This window comes from Diadema setosum, chromosome 19 (genome assembly GCF_964275005.1).
Source record: "Diadema setosum chromosome 19, eeDiaSeto1, whole genome shotgun sequence".
Lineage (NCBI taxonomy): Eukaryota > Metazoa > Echinodermata > Echinoidea > Diadematoida > Diadematidae > Diadema > Diadema setosum.
This window is the reverse complement of record NC_092703.1, coordinates 7,244,521-7,258,660: the sequence shown is the minus strand read 5'-3', so window position 1 is coordinate 7,258,660 and position 14,140 is coordinate 7,244,521. Positions and strand designations below refer to the sequence as shown.

Sequence of the window (14,140 nt, the reverse complement as noted above, 5' to 3'; positions counted from 1 at the left end):
GACAGTCGACATTCTACAGTACGAAAAAAAAAAAAAAATCGACCTCTCCCCCTCCACTTTTGTAACTTAATTCATTCATTCACACATTTGTCTTGCAACTGATTTACTTCTCCTGTTCACACACACACACACACACACACATACATACACAAACATATATACAACCACACACATACTAGTACACTGAACAACGAATTAAATTGGCAGTGACAAATTTGAGTTAACTTTGGCAACAGTTTTTTTGAAACCAAACTCTTTATGCGGACTTCTTGAATCTTACGTTGTCCAGCTGAGTGTATCTCAAATCAACCAATCACAAAATAAATGAACAGAACATAGTTTTTCAATACAAATGTTTAACAAAACATGCTTTGCAATCTGAGCACCACATGAAATACATAATGCCTGTTACTCCGTCATACAAGATGTCTATCTCCTTCTGCATAGAACAAGTGAAATGTTTTTCAAAAAAATAAAAATTACACAGAAATACCACGTACAGGCAACAACATCCACAGCTCTCTGATAGTCACAAAATGCTCTGTACATACAGGCACTTGCTTCACTCCAACTAGTTTCCAATGATCACATCTCATTTGTGTCTAAATCTTACATTCCTTTATCACTGATTTTTATTTCAATTCCTTTTAAGTACTTTTTTCATTTATGTTAACAAATGTTACACAAATGCAATGAAAGCAGGTAAAATTAGCAGTCACATCCGATTACCCTCTAGATAAATTCTGCCAAACTGCTACAGACACCCTCATACGACCCTGGCTTGGGATCTCACTCTTCAGTTTTTACGTTATTCAAGTTTGCAATCAGGACTTGCCCTAAAAACTTTCAAATGAGCGAGCCAATTTTTTGTTAATTTCAAACGATTACAACATACAAGAATAATCAACTATGTTAAGTTCTGTCAGATATATTGATCATAACTTTCTATGGTATTAGATTGGAATCTTCACCGATTTATATAGTTACATGGGAAGAGAGCTCCACATTAGCTCTCTGTAACACTCAAAACTTCAAATGGCATTCTGTGATTACATAATGGGTGTGTAACATTCCAATCTCAAAACGACATTCAAGATTGCAGTAGGACTTGTTACCTTAAGGTGACTGCAATCCTGTGCCACCAACTCTCCTTCAAACGTGACCTATCATATCTCTTTGCCCCCGACTCATCATGACATATCAATAATTGTGAAAGTGTCACACAGATGTGGAAGTGTAAATGCTTTGCACCAAAAGTGTCAAATAGCCCATGAAGTTTGCAAGTAAAATACATTATATTTTCTTCTTGAAACTATATAACTCCTCATACAGAGGACTATTGATACAACTAAATCATTAGAACCAGTGCAATCACACTGATATACCAAGAACTATGCCTGGTTTTGTTAAAATTACAAACTATACAAAAAGAGTTAGAATTCTTGGCCCAAGTAAAAGAAATCTGTTGTGATGCAGGTTTATGCCAGTATAATATATATATTAGATGGATTATAATACCCAATGCTGCAAACCTCTGTAAGTACATAAGAAGCATGTTATAGCTATTGAAACAGTAAACCATCACTGTTAACAATTAGGTTACAATATACCAATGCTACAAGCTTTAGTACATAGGTAACATGTTATACTGTATAAACTTTTATTTTGCGAGATGTCGTTTTCGCAATTTTGACACTGGGGCTATCATGACTGCATTTAATGCCTGTCATTTTAAGATATTTTTGAGTATTGTTGAACTTGCCGCCCAAAAGTGATTCCTAAAATTCACAAAAATTAAACCCTTGCGTAAATACCAGCTTATACAACAGCCATTAAAACCATAAACTGTAGTCATTTCTAGCACCAGCTGAGGTGGAGATTTCTCTTGTTGATTTCTATAGGAAGACTGTGAAAAGTGGAGCAAAATTAGATTGGATACCTGACCGTTTCTATGAGCTCAAACACATTTTCTGCAACTTTACAAACAAGATATTTGGGAGATAAGAAATGAGTGCAGTAGAGGTGAAGATATTCCTTGTCCTTCAATTATATGAAAACAAAGCATGCTCGCAGATATTGAAGAATTTGTACACATAAATTTGTGAACGTGAATGGTGAGTGGCAACAATTTATGATGATGACTTTTAAAGGAATACCAAAACTCTTCCAAACAAGTCCCAAGTCCTAAATTCTTCACGGCTCATTTCCAAAGTCAGTCCCTCACGGTTTGTCTGCTGCGAGCGCAAACATGTCGAGACCGGGCCAAATATCAATCATACTAAGTAATGCTCCAATCGGCGGCGTATCAGAAGGCGGAAAGGCAGAAGGGGCGGGAAGTGAGTCTCATAACGTGGTTGCCACATTGCCGAAGCCAAAACCTGCTCCATTTCCCAGGGAGATCAAGAGTAGGTCAATGTAACCATTTTTGCCTCTTTAAAAAATTCTGTTGGTCCTGTTCAGAAATTCCCTCTCCTCATCAACAAATGTTGTCGCTTTTTTTCTTCATTCGTCACAGATTGCCCTGTAGCAGTACTCCATAATCCTCCCCTTGCTGTCTGTTTCGGGGCTCGCGCAGAATCTGTTGAGGAAAACTAATCCAAGGACTGTGCATTGTTGCTTTTTCGACATCACTCGGTTGCCGGGGAGATACCTGCAAATCAGCAGACCAAAAATATGACAGGTGACGAGTGAGAAATTCAAGGCCAACGGGTCATGACGCCTATATCCAAATATTCATATATGGAGCGACATTGAGAGGAAAATCTTTTGCATTTCCTGGAGAAATCTCTGAAGACCAACAGTGTGACATGCAATTTTAGATTCTCCTTTTCCTCCCTGACTGCATCAGGATCTACAGTACTGAACATGCCTTGCTGAGAAATGTCATTATTAAATGAACATGAACATGGGATTCAAGGGGACACTATTGGACAGCATGATGATTGCTGCCATCTTCATAGTGAGGATTGCCAATGTAAAACTGGTTTACTGTCAATCAAAGAAGATCTTGCGTGCATATTGTGTGTGCTTGGTTTTGTACAGGTTCAACAGCTGTTCATAATTCACTGTATGTAGTGTAAGTATAGTTTGTGCATGTTTGAGACTGGACAGATTATATAGATCTTGTGTAGATCGAGACGTAGTCCTAAACTTGCACAGCAATCTGTCCATTAGTATGTACATTGTACATGCCACACATATTTACACATATTACACCCAAGTTTCCACAGCTAGCTTGCAAGCACACTTTTGTCTTTAACCCGTTGACGATGGACTGACTTTACTCTAATACACATTCCCATAAACACCTGTCTGAGTATTCTCAGGATTCGTCTTCAATGGGTTAAAAGACCCAACGTAGTAGGTGGGACCAGCCAGGAACAGCAGCCGAATCAAGAGACAAACTGAGATTGACATTGTTTTGGGCATTTTCAAAATACCCACTCTAGAAAGTGTGTTTGTCTGTTTGTAAAATAACTGAAAAAAGTTGTAAACGCATTTGAAAGAATTTGCAGGAAAAGTTGATAATGACACTAGGAAGAGATGACTAACTTTTGGTAGTGATCCACGATCTTTTGTGGGTTTTTGAAGAATTTTTGATCTTTTATTTCATATTATGAGCCACTTTATCTAATTACGAAAGCCATGTAAGCAATATATCCATCAGTTTAACTATGTTTATGAATACACCGGTATATTTTTATCTTTTGCAATCAAACAAAACTACACAAAACAGTTTTCCCCCTGTTGATAGTGCAGAACTAGCACTCTCAAGGTTTTGCACATGCAGCAGAGCAAATCATAATTTCAAACTGATAAAGCTTTAATATATATTTCTTCTTTGCTCCCAGGAGAAGGAAAACAAATCACAAAACTGGGATAACACCATATCAGCTCTATATTTAGAGATGGGGATATTGCATTGCTCGTGCCATTTCATGATTGCATTACGGGTGAGCTGAAGGACAGACTATGGATTGTAATTAAGGGCTTTCAACCTGGTGAAATCCGAGGGCCAGGTGTTTACCACGGCAGTGAAATAATCTGATGCTGGCAGTGATATGCTTCATTTAATCTGTGCTTTATTTATAAACATCCCCTTACTGGCAGCAATGTAATTGCGCGTAGCCAGGAATGCGGGGAAGGCATTTTGATATAGTTTTTCTGACAGGTTATGAAAGCATCAACTAACTAGAATCTAGTCTTCACCTCACTTATTCATTTCTCTTTTTATTTTGTTCTGTTGTTGCTGTGATTGTTTGTTTTTGTTTTGTTTTTTGCTAATGACTATCATAGATATTTCTAGTTTGACTATATATGCTATATGATTACACTGTAAGAAGTATAGCAGAAAGTAGCTAAATTATAATTGCCACCATTACCTTTAGAGTGTAAGACCAGAAACATTCACGGCATGAAATGTTTGTGAATTGCCACTGGCATTCAATGCATTGCACAGACAAAAACTTTTGAAAGCATTTTAATTTTGCAAATCTTGGCTCCTCACAAAATTCACAAAAAGTTTCAGGCACTTTAAACAAGTTTCAGGCACTTTAAACTTTCCCATTTTACAGTAATTGAAATAGTTGGCAATTCACATCAAGACTTTCCCAGTTATCTCATCAAAAGTATGCCCCCTGACAGAACGGAAGAAAACACAAACGAACAAACGAACAAACAAACAAAATGATTTATGCCTTCACCATGTAATTAGTCATGGAGTCTTTGTGGGCACCCCCTCCCCCCCCCCCATAAAAAAAAAAAAATGACTGTAAATAGAGGTGGGTTCAAACTTTGCATTGCACCTAGCCAAGGATATATTTGGAGATACCTTATGTGAAAATGCATTGCTTTTGACGTATTACTTCTGACCACACTGTCATATCAAATATCTCTGGGATTTTGAAAAGCCTAAAGCGTACTTGGCTGGTAATGTCACAAGCTCCCAAAATGTTTGATGAGATTGATGTCAATTACATAATTTGACTTATTTTTTGTGGTGTACCAATAAATGACATAAGATGAAATGAAATATATTGTCAGGACAGGTAATCCAACGAAAGTGCTTGAATAATACATGTAATTTCTGCACAGCTACGGGGAAAAGTGGACATATAAAAGAGATCTACTGAAAACAATGCTTCCAAGATTCGGCTAGACTACCAAGTAAATTGAGTCAAATTACATGATGCCCTTGCCATAACATGACATTGACAATGTATCTGATGACTAAATGAGGAAAGCTCATGGAAACATTTCAACATTTCATTGTGATACATGTACATTAAATGAACAAAGTTTTGAAGAAACAAGGCAGTGAACTTGCACTACATCAAGAGATTCACCGAAGACGAAAGAGTGTCTGAGGTACAATGCGATGGGTCAGATGGTAGATGGAATACTCACCATCACTCCTCTGTTCCCGACACAGGCGGCGCCATGGAAACCGCTTCCTTGCGTTGGATGGAGGACACAGTGACCCCACCCCTTGCTGCAGCTTTTCCTGCCCCTGCCTTGGCAGACGTTTCTTGGAGTTGCACCGCTCGGGCATCGTTCATCGGGTCAGCCAAGCCCTCGTCGATGAGGTACTGAGAGATGGGCGTGGTGTCTTTGCCTTGGTGGTAGAGACTGATGACTGGGAAGAAGCCATCCTCCTGAAGAGAGGTCAGAAGAGGACACAAAATAATGAACTGCTATTTAAAGGACAAGTCCACCTTCATATGCATAAGGATCGAGAGAATGCAGCAATATCACTAGAACACATCAGTGAAAGTTTGAGGAAAATTAGACGATCTATTCAAAAGTGACATTTTCCTTTAACTGTTCTACGCATGTGACATCATATACTGTAGTAGTCTTCTCATCCAGCAGTAACTACACAGATACTTAAAAATTCATAACTTTTGAACAAATTGTCTGATTTTCCCCCAAACTTCCACTGTGTTCTACCAATATTGCTGCGTTCACTCAATCTACATGTATATGAAGGTGGACTTGTCCTTCAAACAAGAGGGAAATATCTGAGGAAGATGAAGAATAAGCATACAACAAAAGACCCAGGGGTCTCATGCTCACTTGAGTATCGCAAGTTCTCCTTCCACACATTCTTGCAGGCTTATTACCTAAAAACAACTACAATATAGCAAACATGGGGTATAGGGCATCTTTCAGCTCTGCATGATTTCGGTCACTGCGATCAGTTTGTGTCTAGTAAATGCCATGTCAGGAAACAAAAGCCATAATATCAAGTGTGGAGTGAGTGAAAACAGCAATATTTTTGTAGAACACATTAGTGAAGTTTGAGGAATATCTAACAATTGATTCAAAAGTTATGCATTTTTACAGTTTGGGTGCCATCTTCGCTGAACAAGGAGACAGCAACATTTCATTACATCACTAAAGACAGCAATATAAAGAAAATAAAAGCAAAATTCAACAAATTTTCTCTTTTCTAGAGTAATGAAAGAGTGCTTGACTTGACTCTTTTAGAAAGTAGGGGGAATAATATTACCCTTACCAAATGTTAGTAACAAGTTGATGGAATGTGTAGGCCCTACTTTTCAAGGGAAATGATAGCTTGTGGAATTCTAATATTTTCTTTATATTTTTGTCCATAATGACATCATTGGGTGTAGTAGTCTACTTATCCAGCCATGACAGCAGAAAAATCTTAAAAATTCATAACTTTTGAACTGATTGTCCAACTTTCTTTAAACTTTTATCAATGTGTTCTACTAATACTACTCATTTCACTCAATCCACATTTATATTTGGGCTTTGGTTTCCGTCAAAATATATCCACATCTAGGTAGAAACTTTTCACATCCTAGAAATGGCAAGTCTGAAATAAAATAGTTCCTTTAGAAAAGCATGGCACTCTAGACAAAAACAGCCATGCGAGGACAGCTTCAGGAATTGCCTCGAGTTCACATCAAAATGAGCACTCAATCAAAAGATGAAAGTTCCCGCCGAGCCATTCTGATGCATGCCGCCCGAGTCACGTGCGCCGCTGTCTCTGTTTACAGGAGGCAGATTCTTTTGTTACAGCAAATTCAATTTGCGGTGTTCAACGCCAATTATCAGGAGGCGTCGGTGCGTTCGCACAGTCGAGGTAAAACAGCCAATGACAGGAGCTACAGCTCGTTGCACCGGCCAATGAGTGGCTCAGTAAGGGTTCATCGTCAAAGTGGTACAAGCATGTTTACCAGGCTGATTCATCACTGACAGCATTCTGAGAAACAAACTTAACGCTGCTGAAAAGGGAGTTCCTTCCAATCCTGGAGATTAATCACTTTATAAAGGCAAATCTGTTAAGCTTGTATTTTTTTTCTCTCTCCGTTTCTAAGAAATAAACTCTGTGGGAATATTGGCAAAGTAATAGCACAGCATGGATACACTTTTGATTAATGAAAATTTGACTGGGTTTAAAGTTTTCACATCTGATAGAGTGCCCAAAAGCTGAAGTTATTTGTTGAGCACACTAATTATCTCTGTACCTCACAGTAGTTTTCACCCGTTGAGGATGGTTTGATTTTGCTACAACATGCGTTCTGTATAGACACCTGCCCGAGTTTACTTGGGACTCGTCCTCAATGGGTTAAGGTTGTTAATCTAGTGATGTCAACCGTAAGTTTAATATCCTCATCAAACTGCTAGATAACAACGTTAAGATGTTGCTAGAACAACTTTTCAGATATGTATACATATAAATCCAAGTTTTTATACATGGTTCAAGTAAAATACAGAGGCAAGTGTCTGTCGTCAAAATCTTTGTACATCATCAGCAAAAACTCAATCTAACCTTTAAATGGGTATAGTACGTACTCAGCCATGAGCACAAACTTTTGCTTGAAGATCTCTCGTAAGATACATGATTGTAATTTGTATCTTGGTTCATGGACAATAAGGATCTTTAAAAGTTTGCTTTCACTGACTGGAAAATTGCTGCCCTGTATCAATGCAGGAAATTGATTGATTAAGCATACATACACACCAGCGGCATTGGGCAAATCTGTATCATTTTCAGCTACAGCAGTTTAACATTTCTTGCGAGAAATAGTGTTATCCCTTCATCTCATCTCTCTAGGCTGTGTATCACCTGTTACAGTAATTGTCACAATTAGTGCTAACAAAACGTTCTGGTGCAACTAATTGTGAATTGGACAGGCGCAAGGTTTCAAAGTCTCATTTTCTTGAAAAATCAGCTCTGCAAGCATTACGGAACATGAATCAACAACTATCCACACATACACCATAATGTTGTGTCAAGCAATGCTCGGAAGGGATATCTTTGTAGCAACAATGACCATGGCTAAATGAAAAACCAGAATTATTGCTACTATAATACTTCGGCAAATTTGATTTGAATTGCATTGATTAAAAACTGGAGAAGATGTTTATCTGCAACACCTGTTCCTAATTTTTTTTTTTTTTTTTTTGGGGGGGGGGGGGTGTGTCATGCTGAACTGTTTCCATGGCAATGCATTTCAAGTACACTTAAAAATGTGTCCTGAACAACTTTATACCCAATTCACCATGTGTGCCATTATTTCTTCGAAAGTGCATTAATTGAACCGAGGGAGAGTTTCTGTCTGTCAAGTTTCTATACCTAAATATCTTCATACTTTAAAGGGACTGTACAGTACTGGTTGAGGTAGGGATTCAGGTTTATAACATTCCTAAGTGAGATGATGAGAAACCTCTTATGAAATATGAAAGAGCATGTAATTTTAAGAAGGATTCAACATTCATTTGATGAAAATTGGTTTTCAAATGGCTGAGATATCAAAAAAAGTGGTAATAAAAGGTGACAGGCCACGTCTTTTATCAGGATTTCTTTGTTTCACCTTGTTTTTGGATATCTCAGCCATTTCAAAACCAATTTTCATCATATAAACTTTTGATACCCCTTAGAATTGCATGCTCTTTGACATCTCATAGAGTGGTTTCTGAATATCTCGCAAAACGTTAAAAGCTAAATCTTCACCTCAACCAGAACTGTACAGTCCCTTTAAACAAAGCTAGCCTCCCTCTCTATCTCTACTGTAAGCTCTACTGTACATATGTCATCAGAACAACACAATTTGCACAGGTATGTATATAATATCTCAACTTTTGGATATTTTCTTATGATCAAAACTCTAATTATCCACAGTAAGTCTGCACAAATTTGGCAAAAAGTCTTGAGATCCATCTAGGACATTGCTCATGATGAGTCTACTGCATGCGTCCAGTGGGTAGTAGTCCTGATAAGCAGAGATGCATGTTGAAAATGCATCAGAAAGTGGGCACTTCCAAAACAGAGGGTACTTGTAGAAGAATTCTTTGACATCAATATTTACCAACAAATCTAAATTGTTTGAAAAAAAAAAGCCATTGACACTAATTTGTGAATATTTCATGACGCGAACATTTCCTGCTTTCCAGTAATTCCTATTCTTGGTGCACCTGACTGTTTGTGAAATCTCACTGGACTCTTTTCTCAGCCTGCCATGAAACTAACCTCATTCCAAGAAACTTATTGGCGGAAAGCGGAAGAAAACAGGAAGGAGGCACACATGTTAGATCCAGGCCCGGTTTCATAATTCTCTCTTTACAACAATTGCAACCTTGAATTATTCAGCTGATTGCAATTAGCCGCCACAACTCACGCTGCCGGGGACGCTGTAATCACTTTGTTGTGGCGGTGACTTCCGGCTTTCCGTCTCTCGTTACAAGGTACGTCCTTATTTTCTGCAAAACAAGTGGCTTGCGCGCATTGCGTTTTGCCAAACTGAATGAAGTCACGATTGCAGATTGAAAAGCTGTCTGTCTCAAAGAGAGCATTGCCGAGAAACTCTATTGTGATGCCCAAACAACCAAGAGATATCCTCTTGATTTCTCAGTCCCGCCTCCACTTTCACTGGGCGAGACAGAAACAAAAGCAAGAAAACAAGCCAAAAGAAAGTCTGGGAATAGTCATGTACTGAAAGTTCATGTAGACTGTATGACCGAAAACATAACTAGATTTCATGGCAATATATCAGCTACTGAATATTCCACATAGTTTGTGGGGGTTTTATTTTTGCAAATGTCACAAATCGCAATTTGCAAATTTAATTAACGGTGCAAAATTATTGACTCTGATTCCCACATGAATGAAACGTACATGCATACAACTCTTCATCCATTGCTGCATTCGATGACAGAAAATTGAATGTCGAAGTCAAAAGTCAAGAAGTCCAAACTCGCAAAGAATAAGATTTGCTATCAAAATACATGGCATAGGTACAGTAAACAGTAAAACATCATTTTACTGCAGTAAATATTTGCATCATAAGGCAATAGCACTGGTGTTTCTAGTTGGAGACATAGGGGTTGCACTGGAAGAAATAACCCCTCTCTCCATCTTCAATCCATTAGCAAATAAAAACAACAATTCATTTGCTCTCCTGGGTGAATATCAAAGACATACAAATTGTTATGTTTCTTTTTCAATTCACTGAATTGCACATTTCATGCAAAAGTAGCAGCTAGGTGACAAAATTATTTTTTATTTGTCCTTGTGGCTGTATGGCTGTATCCTCATTGTTAGCAGCTTAAAGCACTCTAGTATACTTAAAGTTACAATGCAGTCATGCAATGTTGCTGTGCTTCTGTGTTTGTGTTTCTTGTTTTTGTTTTGTTTCTGTCTTGTCTGTCCTGTTTTTAGTTACTTTATCAATAGTTACTTTTGTTACTGTTATTATCAAGAAAATCTATGTGTTTTACATCAATTGCATAAGTTGTCCACAGTATACAAGGCCTGCTCCATAGTGAACCTCTGATTTTTTTTTTTTCCCAGCTTTTTATGTGCCATGGTGTAAACCCTCTGAGTGCTGCTCTGGTAAAGCAATTTGTTTTTCAAATTTATGGAACAATTGTATAGATACTTATTACCCTGGACATGTAATGAGCAAAGTTCATTGAGGAAATGGCAAGCTTTGCTTTGATGTAAATTGTATGACAAATCTATGATTGTTTTTCTTTCAAATTACCAGTAGCTGCATTATTGTAGGGCCATGACTTCTGCGAGAAAAGCGTTCAGTGTACTGTGGCATTTGGTGATTTATTGGTCAGTATGGGAGGGTTTGTGTGTTTAAGCAGAATATGCGAATTTAGCACGCCCTCAACTGAGTCAGGTGTGCGAACGTGGCACATAGAGACTTAATAGAATATACAAATATATCATAAGATATCTGATCTCTGGTCTTCATACATCATCTGATACCCCTAATATTAATATTTCCACTTAAAACTGATTGTGGTAAAAAACAAAACAAAACACTAATATGATTTTGTACTACATACTCTCTTATGTTCAGAAATTTGAAACTGCTTTCCTGAACACAACAGCACAATTTTGTGATGCATAAGATGAGCAAAATTATCATCTCAAACTGCTAATACCGAAACAAACCAACAAACAGAAGTTTGTGGAGGTTGTGAAGATGGGGGTTTAGACCGAGTAAAGAGGGCAAATCATTGTCACAATTTTATCTTACTTTGATGCCCAAGTGAAGGCTGATACATACTTTTGCATATTTCTGAGATCTGTGAAAAAACAAACCCAAATTGAAAGGATTCTGTAGATATTTCAAAACACACTAGAACTTCTCAAATCTATCCAAAATTGATGCTTTTTCTCCATGTGCAAGCAGGCACTTAAAAATGTCACAGGAAAAAAATACCAGTGGCAAAAATGCCAAAGGAGCAAAAATGATAGAAGAAATAATGCCTCCGGCCACTTCGTTGGCGGAGGCATAAAAACAAAAGTCCACGTTAAAATGTCAGAGGCAAAATTTGCCACAAGAGAAAAAAATGACATAAAAACTTACTGGGATATTTATATCTCTGGCAATTTTAAATTTGACATTTTGACCTTTGATGTTCTTAAACCTGAGGTTTATATCTTTGCGTCTGACATTTATACAATCCTACTGTCAGGATAAATCCTACTTAACAACTTAATCCGCATCTAATGTACAAAAGAAGATATTCAATATCAAGCACTGCTAGAAATTCTGATTTCAAAAGGAGGACTCGTTTGAGAAATTATTCATACGCGCAAAATTATGATGCACAAAGGACTGATACACTCTGTCGTCTGCTCTGCAGAGCAAGACATGTGATGGTTGGGTGGCTGTCACTCAAGCCAAACTCCTGCCCATGCGTTCTCTTTCTCTTTCCCGAACTCTTCTCCTCCTATCACTCTATCCATTCATCTGTCTGTCCATCTCGCCTCGCTACAAGTCTCCCATAATCCCTTAGAAGCTCACATCTAGCAATCAGTGGGAGAAACGGTGCAGCCCCGTCGGCAAATTCCCAGTACATGCAACTAGTTCTTTACCCTTGGTCTGCTGGCCACATTTGTGGTCTTTTTCCATTTCCGCCACATATGAGCATTGGGGGGGGGGGGGGGGGGTAGTGGGAAGGATTTTTTTTTTTTTTTAATAGTTCAAACAGTCACTTTGTGGAGAGCCAAAATACTTCCTTTCTTCCAAAGGAGTGGAGAGAAATGTGAAATCATGTGAGGGTGTTTGTCATTTCATTTGAAGAAGAAGGGCTTCCATGCCAGGTGACTTTGTGTTCATATGAAAAAAATTGCCATTTTGAATTCCCCTCAAAATGGTGTATTATACATCATTCTGAGGGAAATTCAAAATGGCCATACACTATGTACATGTATATCTTATATACTATATTAGACAGTTCTGTAGATAGCACTTGTTCACCTATTGAGACTGGAACAATGAAAATTTTCAAGTTTTCTTGACCTTCCATCCATTCCTTCTTTTACTGGTCTTTCCCACAGTCAAATATCACATGTTTGACAAATCATGCATATCTTTTTACTATCCAAGTACAATTGTTTTTCCAACATGGTAGTAGCCAGGAATGGCGACCTTGTAAACAACTTTGCAGTATTCTCAGGAATGAAATGGCTCATTTTGGGTAAAAAAAAAAAAGTATTGTTTTGTTTCCTGCAATAGACATGTACAGCAATACAATTTGGGAAAAACAGTATTTTCCATGAAACCTGCAGCATTCTTTCTTTGGAAAAAAAAAACTCAAACAAACCAGTACTACATACTGTCAAAAAAAAAGAAGGAAAAATTGGTCTGTCTAAACTACTCATAAGGGAAAAGGAAATGAAAGGGAAAGAGTAACATATACCAGTATTAGCAAAGAGAAAATATGAAATAGAATATCACACATTTAGAATGATCCCCGAGGAACATTTCCAGTATTCTAAGGATATCAGTCATTTACATTTTGCTTTGGTTTATTACGACTTGCAACATTAGAAGCAAGAAAGCGAGGAAGAAACGACATAGTTTCCTTTTCCCCGAAGGAAATTCTGATGTGAACGCCTTCTCAAATAGGAGTGAGAGGGGCCAGAAAATGTCCATTGTGCAATACTTATCTCGCGGTGAATATCACTGCTCAATTTAAACACTTACCTCTGGGGCTGCTGCACAATTTACATCTGTCAGTCAGCAACTTCTGTTAATGACGTTCCGGAAAACAAAATATATGTGTATATATACATATACATATCTTTTTTGAGTGTGTGTGTGTGCTTTTTTTTTTTTAAAAGGCATCAAGCAATTTCTGGTGAGATCTGCTAAGTGCTGCTTCCACAGGGTATAGCGAGCAGATTTGTGACAAACATAAATTTAGCAAGCGAAGAGTGAGGTAGCCTTTTCGTACGTGAGACTCCTATTCGCCATTCTTCCTGTTAGCTTCTTAAGGGGGGGGGGGTGAGGTTGGGAGACAATAAGATCCTTTCTCATTATAGGCTCTCACCTCAATTTGAACTACTTCTTTTTTTTTTTTCACAAAACAGGCCAACTGAAGTAGTATCAGAAGCGAAGAAATCACCATTGGATTTATATCATGAAGACGAGAGAATTGGACAGAAAGTTCACTTTTTGTAGTGTCAATCTGATAATAACAAGTATACAAAAAAGAATGAATAAAAAAGAATACAAGGAACCTAGTGCTTTAGAAAGTCATGATATGACGACTTATTATTGAGAAAGAACTACATTACCTGGCCTTTCAATTCCAGCCAGAACTGGCACAAAAGTGGAGTGCTGTGAGAGATGTTGTCATGTTA

The 14,140-nt window shown here is 37.8% G+C and overlaps 1 protein-coding gene across 1 annotated transcript in view; it reads right to left on the bottom strand.

Moving 5' to 3' along the window:
* Nucleotides 1–220: 220 nt before the first annotated feature.
* The window catches only part of LOC140242963 (RING finger protein 17-like), a 152,810-nt gene continuing 138,890 nt past the window's right edge, over nt 221–14,140 (bottom strand). The window contains exons 36-37 of the mRNA XM_072322707.1: nt 5,407–5,654; nt 221–2,650 (exon numbers count right to left, since the gene is read on the bottom strand). Of these exons, the coding sequence (XP_072178808.1) occupies nt 5,409–5,654 (246 nt within the window). The 3' untranslated portion in view covers nt 221–2,650; nt 5,407–5,408. The remainder of the gene's footprint in view (nt 2,651–5,406; nt 5,655–14,140) is intronic.